Genomic DNA, 10,912 nt, shown 5'->3' with positions numbered 1-10,912 from the left:
TCCGCACCTCCTTAGGCAATTTATTCAGTGTTTTAACTTACCCTGACAGTATAGGAACTTTTTACCTAATGTCCAACCTAAGATCTCCCCTGCTGACAGTTTAAGCCATTGCTTCATTGTTTCATATCATTAGAGGCTAAGTAGTGAACAAGTTTCTCCTCCTCCTGCTTGACCCCTTTTGATACCTAAAACTGCTATTCATGTCCCCTCTCAGTCTTCATCTTTTCCAAACTACAATAACCCGTTCTTCAGCCTTCCTTCATAGGTCATGTCTCAAGACCTTTAATTCCATTCTTGTTGCTCTTTCTCTGGACCTCTCCAATTTCTCCACATCTTTCTTGAACTGCGGTGCCCAGAACTGGACACAATACTGCAGTTGAGGCTACCAGCGCAGAGTAGGCAGAAGAATGATTCTCGTGTACTTGTTATTACAACACACCTGGTTAATTGTATCCCAGAATCACGTTTGATTTATATATATTGTGCAACAGTCTCACACTGTGACTCACTATTTAGCTTTGGATCCACTATGACCCTCAGATCTACTTCTGCCATACTCCTTCCTAGCCAGTCTCTTCCCATTCTGTATGTGTGAAACTGTTGTTCCTTCCTAAGTGGAGCACTTTGCATTTGTCTTATATGAACTTCATCCGGTTTACCTCAGACCATTTCTCCAATTTGTCCAGATCATTTTGAATTTTGACCCTGTCCTCCAAAGCACTTGCAATCCCTCCCAGTTTTGGTATCGTCCGAAACTTAAGTGTACTTTTTATGCCACATCTAAGTCGTTGATGAATAATTGAACGAGCTGGTCCCAAAACAGACCCCGGTGGAACCCCACTTGTATACCTTTCCAGCAGGATTGGGGCCATTTATAACCACTCTCTGAGGTCGGTTATTCAGCAGTTATGCACTCACCTTATAATCCCCATCTAAATTGTATTTTGCTAGTTTATCGATAAGAATATTATGCGAGACCGTATCAAATGCCTTGCTAAAGTCTTAGGTATACCACGTCCACCGCTTCTCCCTTATCCACAAGGTCGTTATCTGTCAAAGGAAACTATCAGATTGGTTTGACACGATTGTTCTCTTACAAATCCATGCTATTCCTTCAGACTTCTCAGTGAAGACCGAAACAAAGAAGTCATTAAGCATCTCTGCTATTTCCAAGTTTCCTGTTACTGTTTCTCGCTCCTCACTGAGCAGTGGGCCTACCCAGTCCTTGGTCTTCCTCTTGCTTCTAATGTATTGATAAAAAGTCGTCTTGTTTCCTTTTATTCCTGTAGCTAGTTTGAGTTTATTTTGTGCCTTTGCCTTTCTAATCTTGCCCCTGCATTCCTGTGTTGTTTGCCTATATTCATCTTTTTGTAATCTGACCTAGTTTCCATTTTTTATGACTCCTTTTTATTTTGTAGGTCATGCAAGATCTCGTGGTTAAGCCAAGGTGGTCTTTTGCCACATTTTCTATCTTTCCTACCCATCGGAATAGCCTGCTTTTGGGCCTTTAATAGTGTCCCTTTGAAAAACTGCCAACTCTTCTCAGTTGTTTTTCCCCCTCAGTCTTGATTCATAAACTAATTAATAAAAGGAAACTTATTATGCATTCCTTATCCACTGTATTCTTGTGAGCACATGAAAAGAATCACTGTAGCAGGATTTCCCTTGCAAACTAAAGTTAACGAGGAGTCAGCATACAGCTGTGAACTTAAAAATCTGGCATGATTTGCTGTACAAATGGAAGTTCTGAATCTACTAGTGCTATAAATGTTCCAGTGAAATGTAGGTCCCATGTCAGCCATGTAATTTTCATTACTACAAATAAGTAGGATCCCATATAGAATATATAACATTCAGAATGTCCAGACAATCTTATTAAGGCTTATCTACATGGGGAAACTGACTGTTTCCAGTCAGAATAGCTCCATGTAGATACTCTGTTCTAGAATAATATTCCCATTTTAGAAGCACACTAATTATTCCAGAATAAAGTGATTGTTGTTCTGGAATACTGTCCACACAGGAAGCTATTTTGCAATAGTTATTCTGGTCAATTTTCCTATGTGGACAGGCCCTGAAGTTTTGACCGTTCTTTACAACAGGTATCACGTAATCTGAAGAGAGGATTTTTACATGTTTAAGATGCTTTTAAGTTAATTGTATTTAAATGAGAGGTGCCGTCTGAATACTTGACTAAATGGACTGTAGACCCAAGAAACATAAGTACCTATACAGTCCATTGTCTGAACTGTGAGCGAAGTACCAGCGAATTCAAATAGAGGCAACCTTGGAGCAGTTAATAAACTGGCTTAAAAGGAATGTTAAAATATAACTTGCTGTTTAAAAATGTCTTAAACCCTGCAATACTATCTTCCTTTCAGGAGCTGCTACAGTGGAATGCTTTGTTATGAAAAGTTCTTATTGCACAAGACAGCATCGATTCCTAATTAGAGGGTTAGTAGTAATCAATCAAGATACTGCATTTTCTGAATATCCCAAAGTGGTTATAATTAAAACTAAGGATAAGTAAACACGGCACAAGTTAGAAGACTGACGAGGAAGGACGGTCAACTGAGAAGAGGTAAAAACAAACTTATCCTGAAAGAATCCTTTGTATACACAATGAGGCTTCTATGCACTGGATTAGTGTAAACCTAGATTCTTGAGCTGAAACATCACTTGTCTATGTTTCAGGATACGCAACCTCAGTTTCATCTAAACATCATGGGAGAGATTAAAGTCTCTCCTGACTATAACTGGTTCAGAAGTACAGTTCCTCTTAAGAAGGTATGTATGGGTTTTGTCCCCTGTTTATGAAGTGGTATCTTATTTCTGAAGGGTCATGGTATGCAGAGGTGGAAATTGCCTTTGTAGGTAAAAATACAATGCCTTTGTAGGTAATGGAAAATAGTCACTGGAAGTGGCAGATCTAAGTATCGACCCCCTATGGCTCCCATCACCAGGGTATTTGAGTACTTTGCGAGTACTTTTATATTCACGTAACTTTCATTGGAGGTGGTCTGTTACCTTTAGTGGGATTCATGGTGCCACCTGAGCTTTGGGAGCCTTCTGGAAAGCAGTGGCTGTTGGGGACCTCTCATGGCAACAGACATTTGAAGCTGAGATTAGAAAAAGGTTATGGAGCTGAGAGGGCTGCCGTGTACCATCATTGCTGGAGCTGCCGCTGGCTTTGCCCACTATGCTCTCCAGTTCACATGCTTACACAGCACTACTGTCTTGACTCATGAAAATACTTTTGCTGTGAGCTTCACAAATTCATCCTGGGTTCTGACAGTCGAGCTATGGGTTCTTTCCATCTCACACATTACAAGTAATAATGGTGCTGCAGGCCAAACTACCTCTCTTCAGTCCTGTTGCCTCCAGATTATGCCCAAAATGGGTATGCACAGATGTAATTGCACTTAATTTGTAGACAGAGAGATAGCATAGGTGTGCTGATGTCATAATTTAGGCTGCATATTGTCATCCTGGGGATTTAATGAGATGGAAAGAACGCCCATGAGATTCAGTGAGTACGGAATACTGTGCCACTTTCTACAGAAACTGCATTGCATGGAAGCTCTTGAGCAAGTATAACTCTCCATTTGCTGATGATTGATTAAATGAAAATATGCATAAATTTCAGGGTAATCAGTGAAGATTTTATCTGAGCCTCAAAGTATGGGCATAGCTTTCTTTGCTGATTGCTTACTTCAAAATAAAAAACAGTCAAAGATACTGGGTGAGACCTAAACAAGCCAGTCTTGGTCTCTGAAGGGGAAAAGCTCAATTTTAATTATAGTTCTTTGTGGAGGTTGTTTCTAGGAATAAGTCATTTCCCTCTTCTGCTGTGGTTGTTAGCAATATGGTCAGCATGGAGGAGGCAAGGTTCCCTGATGCAGGAGGAGAGAAAACGGGGCTTAGCATCCCACTTCTTCCCTCCTCATTGCTGCTTTGTGCTGCCACCAAATCAATCTAGTGAGCTCCCACAGTTTGTTCTTTGTGGGGTAGTGGGAGTGAGAGGCTTGGAGATGTTAGGCTGCTTCTCACTGCTTTTCTTGCACCCGCCACATGTTATCACTGCTATGTCTCCCCCTTCCTGCTGAGGTCATAGATGGAAGCCTGTTCCTTCTAGGAAGAGGCTTAGAGGGATGCTGAAAATTAAATCAGTTTTTAAAGATTCTTTCATTCTTCCTCTGATCCTCATTAAGGAGTATGGCTATAAACAGATAGCATCACTCACTACTTGTGATCAGTAAAGACCAAAGAGTGCAACGGGATACGGGCTGAGTACTTAACTGTGGCGTACTGGCTAAATTCCACTGCAGATAACTATTCTGTTTATATAAAATTCACCCTGCAGTTCCAACTGGAGAAATGGCTCTTCACTTCCTCTTCTGAAAACTAGCAGTACTTCTGGTGCAGAATGGCTTCTGCCTTCCACCCCACTGGTGATTGCATTTTCTAAAATGTGATAAGTCATTCCCATAGTTAATCTGCAGTGTTACAAAGAAAAGTGCTTTATAGATACAAGTTATGACTTGCAGATGTGTGTGGTGGTGGTGAAGGTTGGTTTTGTGGGTAGAGGACAGGGCTTGGAGCCAGGAGCCCTTGTTCTGTGTTTGTCATTCAGGAAGCCCTTGCAAAACTTTGTGCAAGTCATTTAAACTGCACATAGCCCAGTTTCCTGGCTTTAAAATAGGCTAGGGGTGGGGAGAATGCAGAGGATAAACTAACTCAACTTCATAAAAGTGCTTTGAATGGAGTGTTCAGTCTCTTTAAAATGTTACACCGGCTATCTGTAAAACGGTATGTCTTGCTATCTAAAATATTATCCTGCTCAGAGACAGTCATAGGGTGAAATTCTGGCTCTGACGTCAATGGGAGTTTTGCCATTTATTTCACTGAAGCCAGATTTCACCCAAAATGTAAATTCAATAATCCACACTTGATTGATTGTGTAACGGAACAGAAGGTGGTCAATAATCTGTCTGAATCAGCTGTTAATCAGTGTGACTCAACTGTGCAACATTTATTGCAGATCCAAACACATCACAGTAAATTTACATATGTGGTTTTTTCTCAAAGGGAACAAGTGGTTGCCATACTCTGGGTGCCATTAATTGTCTGGCTTTGGTGAAAGTAATTTAATCTCTCTGGGCCTCAGTTCCCCATCACACGTATTGAGTCTTGATCATTTCTTTAACGCTTGCTAATATCCTCAAGTGAAGTACTCAGTGTAGGGCATGTTTCATTTTCAAAATCATGAAGATACGCGCTTGTTACACAGACACACAGGGCCATGATAAGCAGATTCAATTAATAATCTTATATATCAGAGGAGAACTTTCCTTCACATAATGTAAACGTAGAAATGTGAGTTCCTTAGCAGTTCCAGGGCTCTGACAAGTCCTGGCACTGTCCTTTCTAATTTCTTGGAAACTTTACAAAAACTACTGATAATGTGATAATCACATGCTCCCTGAACCTCCAGTACAGACTTCCTTGTAAATTACACATTCGTTGTCAGCCAGGCAGATTTTAGGATTTGTGACATGGCATTTCCGGAGTATCCACAGAGGAGCTGTACTTCTATGACAATGAGAGAGAGCTTTTGGTGCTACCAGTTCAATAAGTTGTAAATTTAAAATGGATCACAGATGCATAAACAGAGAGGTCCTGCATCTGTTGTACTGCATGGGCTTTATTTGGAGGTTTTATGGTCACTGAGTTTATTTGGTCTATAGTCCTGTACTACTTGTGAGTTTTGTTCCTTTAAAAAAAACCCTAAATATACACAGCAGTATGCTTGAGAAGAAAACCCTGAAAATGTGAGACTGAGACTTCTCAAACTCTTATTCTTTAAAGATGCTGTTTGTGTAGAATTTTCATTCTTGGGTCTTGAATTCCTAGCATAAGACAGGCAGAGTGCAAAGGTCTGAAGCTTTTGGCTTGTAAGGGCAGCAGCAGTGGCCGGGATCTAAACTAGCCACTTCCTCAGCTGGTCATGTGCCGCTCTGCCTCTCCAACTTCTCTCCCTTGATCATTCTAGTGAACGCCTCCTTGATAGTAGATCAGCTCTCTGTCCCATTCCAGTTTGTACTACTTTGGATATCCTTTGTACAGTGTCCCTATCTTACAATCAGACCTCCGTTGTTTCAGATTAGTGGTCCCAATTTTCTGGGACTATTTAAGACAGTAGCGTTGAATAGTCACCAGATCTGCAAGTTCTTGGCCCACCCCCATCTACCTCCATATATGAGGGCCTAGGAAAAAATGTCAGTTGCAGGGCGCTGTCCTTCCAACCCAGAACTTTGATGATGATGATTCTCAGTCGGAGAAGGATGTTCTCGGTGGTGTAGATTATCAGATCGTTAGCAGCCAGGGGCCTAGTCAAACCACAGAAGGAATTTTCCTCCTGGCTAAACATGTGCCACTACTTATGGTACAGTACAGGGATTGGCAGGGCTTTTCCTGATCGGCTCGCATGCCAAAGGCTGCCATGTCTGCAGGTTCGGCCGATCACAGCTCCCACTGGCCGCAGTTCGCTGTCCCAGGCCAATGGGGGGCTGCCGGAGCAGTGGCCAACATATCTCTGTGTGCGCTGCTTCCTGCAGCCCCCATTGGCCTGGAGCGGCGAACCATGGCCAGTGGGAGCTGCGATCGGCCGAACCTGCGGATGCGGCAGGTAAATAAACTGGCCCAACCCACCAGCGGCTTTCCCTGACAGGCTGCGTGCAAAAGGTTGCCGATCCCTGGTATAGTATCTTCTAAGAGTCGGTCCTGTTTGCAAACAGAATGTTGGGATGTTCCCATAATTAATTCCTACACCAATTTTCATATGTAAAATTACTGTGTCTGATACAAGGGACCAGAGTTCCAGATTCAGGAAGATGGTAAGCTCAAACCGAACATTAGCTCAGCTGGGGTTACGTAACTTGAATATTGCTAAGGAAACGATTCCTACATAAAACAATCTCTGCAAGCTGACATAATTCACTTCTTACTTCTGGCACTTGCATTGGACTTCAGTTGTTCAGAACATCACAAACTTCCATAAGACAGTGACTATTGTATTAACTAAAACCATACTGTTCAGAGAGATCGTAATCTAGCTTGTTTCAGATCGTCTGATCAGCTTCTTTTCTATTTCACAACCACAGTTCTGCCTCCAGATGTGTGTAGGTGGACAGTGTAAACATCACATTTATTAAACACACAAGGTTGAAAAGTTATTCTGAAGGGGAGCAAAGGGTGAACTTGTTTGAAAGAAAAATCTTGTAGCACAAGTTTGTGAAACACATTACTAGAAACTGAATGGGAGATATCTGGTATCAGGCTTATACAAAGTTTCACTAAATTCTCTTCTTTCAGATCATAGTAGACGATGATGACAGTAAAGTGTGGTCACTATATGATGCAGGATCCAAGAACATCAGGTGCCCACTTATATTTCTTCCACCTGTAAGTGGAACTGCAGATGTGTTTTTCCAGCAGATTTTGGCACTGACTGGATGGGGTTACAGAGTTATTGCTGTGAGTATTCTCAATACAACATTGAAATTCAGTGTTTGTTTGCTCTTGTGTTACAGTAAATAAAACCAGAGTGTTAGATGCATCTGGTAAAGGTCAGCTTTTACGTTGGTTTAGCTCATAATTTTTGGAGGAATCCAAGCAGAGAACTCCAGGGAAGGCTATACTAAGGTATATTCTGGGGTATGTAACATGGAAAACTGGCCCTAAACCAGTTCACTGAGTATGTGAAACATACAAAAATGTATATTAGATTTATACCTAGTGGATTAGTTCTGTAATGTTTTTTTCTTTACTCCATGAACACTAGGAGTTGGAGTTCGCTGATGTCTCATTCATAGGGTTTTACCAAATTCACAGTCCATTTTGGTCATAGGACTTTTAAAATAATAAATTTCATGATTTCAGCTATCTAAATCTGAAATTTCAAGTTGTTGTACTTGTAGGGGCCCTGAACCAAAAAGGAGTTGAAGGGGGTGGCAAGGTTATTTTGGGGGTGGAGGGGGTTGCCGTACAGCTGCTCTTACTTTTGTCCTGCTGCTGACAGCAGTGCTGCCTTCAGAGCTGAGCAGCTGGAGAGTGGCAGCTGCTGGCTGGGAGCCCAGTTCTGAAGATAGAACCGCTGGCGGCAGCAGCGCAGAAGTAAGGATGGCATGGTATGGTATTGCCGCCCTTTTGTGCTTCTGCTGGTTGGGTGCTGCCCTTAGAGCTGGCATCCCAGCCAATAGCCACTGCTCTCCAGCTGCCCAGCTCTGAAGGCAGTGCAGAAGTAAGGGTGGTGATACTGCAGTCCCCCTAAAATAACTTTACAATCCCCCATAACTTCCTTTTGGGTCAGGACCCCCAATTTGAGAGATGCTGGTCTCCCCTGTGAAATCTATATAGTATAAGGTAAAAGTGCACACAAAGGACCAGATTTCCTGGGGCTGGGGGGAGGCCAGATTTCAGTCTGTGATGCGTTTTTCATGGCTGTGAATTTGATAGAGCCCTACCCATTCATTTCTCTTGAGGTTTTGTACAAGAGGAATTCTAAGTTTGCAGTTGACACTCTTCCCAGTGCAACAACTTCTCATAGCCTTGCTTTGTCTCCAGTTGGATCTGTTAACTCCTCTCTGATTCAGCTTGGTGTATTATTCAGGAAAATAACCATGGTAGTTGGCTTCTCTGAAAGGCCAACATAATGTGATGTAACTTTGGTCAAGCTACAGCCAGACTAACCCACTTATCCACATCATTTTAATAAGCATTACCTGGTGTCTAAAAATGTAACTGAATGGGTAATTTAACCTAAAGGTTCCAGTATGACTGAGCTGTCCTCATGTAGTTATGGGTCACTGCCCAACTTCAGGCCTTTACTACCTTTGTTTTTCCTTGGCCATTTCTGGCCCTGTTCTCCCCTTTCTATGTCTGCTTCCATCATAGTTTGCAACTTTCACCTTCCAGCCTTCCAATGGAGCAAAGCAGATAGTGGTGTTTTTTTTATGAGTAGAATTTATAAGTCTTCCTACTGGATCAGACATTGATCAATTTGGTTTCCCTCCAGCAGTGACCAGTGTCTGTTTCAGAAGGAAACCTTTCAGCTCTGCCTCCTGTTCCTAAGCCAGTTGTACAGTGGATGAGAGGTTGCCATCCTTTATCTTAAGACAGTGTGTTTACTGAAAAGGCATACAACTTGATTACCCACTGGCTGAAAATATTAAGTCATAAGATTTTTTTTAGAAGGACTTCATTGTAGTGTTTGTCTTAATGCCTCTCTGCTGCTGTGAATTCCAAGGGAGGATCTGAATTTTTTAGCAGAAGCCTTATTTATGCAAATAGTAATGTAGCTTTGTGACTCGCTCCGTCTTTACTAGATTTTATTTCTGATGATTTTGTATGATATGGAAACCCTAAATACAACATTAGTCTATTGTACAACACAATGAGAATTTTGCACATCATCCATTAATCATGTTGAATGTCTTAGCTACATCTCTTTGGCCAGGCTTCAATATGCAAGGCTTTAAATATTTTTTTAAGCAGAAAGGCAAAAGGTGCTTCTGGAGATATGAAAAGAGCAGCTGCTCAAAGAACAGCTTCATTTTAATTACTGATTATAGTTTCATTTTACTTTATTACTCTAGTTGCAGTATCCAGTGTATTGGGACCACCTTGAATTCTGCGACGGATTCAGAAAACTACTAGACCACCTACAACTGGATAAAGTTAGTGCCCTGAGATTGACAAATAACGTGGGGTTACTATAAAAATGTTAGGTAAAAAAGCCTAGAGTTTTTTAAGAACTAACATGCAGAAAATGTCCATGCTATGATGCAAGCTTATCAAAAACAAGAAATTCAAAATTGAAGCAAACACTATCCAAAAACTGTCCTGCTTTGATTCGTTGGTCTCTGCTTTCAGGAATTGTGGTGGGTTTTTTTTATTAATTTCAGTTTTTTAGTTAAAACCTCAAAGTTAATCCTATTAATTAATGACTTAGGTCTTTGGGGAAGAGACAGTCTTTTTATTCTGTTTGTACAGTACGTGGCACAATGGGTGCTATGATAATACAAAGAAATAATACCAGTAGTAAGTAATATCACAACATTGTCAATCTTGAATTAAAATAGCTTTGAAAAGAGGCTAAAATAAGTGTTCATACCGTATAGTATATTTGTCATGCCAAAAATCAAAAGTCCTGATTGAAATTTTTGAGATATGCATGTTGCCTGTGCCTTTATTTTCAGTCTTAAAAAAAAAAAAAAGATGCTTTAAAATTACATCTGAGACTGGGGTTTTTTTTTTTTTTTTGGTTGAAAATAAATTTTGAACGTCAGTTTTTTCTAAATAAGCTTTCAGCTTCTGTTAGAATACAAGGAAAGGAATAATACAGTTATGTTTTTGTATTATGTTATACATGGATATTCAGGATACATTTAAGTTGTTACATAACATGTACTTGTGTTTGGTTTTAAATTAGGTTCACCTTTTTGGAGCTTCTTTGGGAGGCTTTTTGGCTCAAAAATTTGCTGAGTACACACACAAATCCCCCAGAGTTCAGTCTCTGATCCTGTGTAATTCTTTCAGTGACACTTCCATCTTTAACCAGACATGGACTGCGAACAGGTGAGAAATATTGATAAAATGTAATGTCAGTCTTTGACTGCTATTACATTTTATAGTAAAATTTCAGAGTTTTAGACAAATGTAGTTTCAAAAACAGATTACTGGAAAAACAGGTGGCAAAATACTTTAAAAAACCATGTTACAATCAGGATTTTGAAACCTGGAATTTTAACATTGGAAATAAGTTCTTGTTTTTTGTCTTAAACTTTTATGATTGATACAATCAGACTTGGGAGCAGAGCTGGCTTTAGGATGGGGCCTGATTTGAAAGAGC

General features: G+C 40.6%; 1 protein-coding gene across 2 annotated transcripts in view; it reads left to right on the top strand.

Annotated features, from left to right (window-relative positions):
* SPG21 (SPG21 abhydrolase domain containing, maspardin) overlaps positions 1–10,912 on the top strand; it is a 20,223-nt gene that overhangs the window by 6,174 nt on the left and 3,137 nt on the right. For both annotated transcript variants that reach the window (XM_075069729.1, XM_075069728.1), the window contains exons 2-6: positions 2,382–2,581; positions 2,695–2,787; positions 7,375–7,536; positions 9,657–9,737; positions 10,493–10,638. In XM_075069729.1, coding sequence (XP_074925830.1) covers positions 2,725–2,787; positions 7,375–7,536; positions 9,657–9,737; positions 10,493–10,638 — 452 coding nt within the window. In that variant the 5' untranslated portion in view covers positions 2,382–2,581; positions 2,695–2,724. The remainder of the gene's footprint in view (positions 1–2,381; positions 2,582–2,694; positions 2,788–7,374; positions 7,537–9,656; positions 9,738–10,492; positions 10,639–10,912) is intronic.

The sequence above is a fragment of the Chelonoidis abingdonii genome, chromosome 9 (assembly GCF_003597395.2).
Source record: "Chelonoidis abingdonii isolate Lonesome George chromosome 9, CheloAbing_2.0, whole genome shotgun sequence".
In the NCBI taxonomy this organism is placed as follows: Eukaryota; Metazoa; Chordata; order Testudines; family Testudinidae; genus Chelonoidis; species Chelonoidis abingdonii.
Note: the sequence above shows the minus strand (reverse complement) of the source record. Positions and strands in the feature narration are given on the sequence as shown.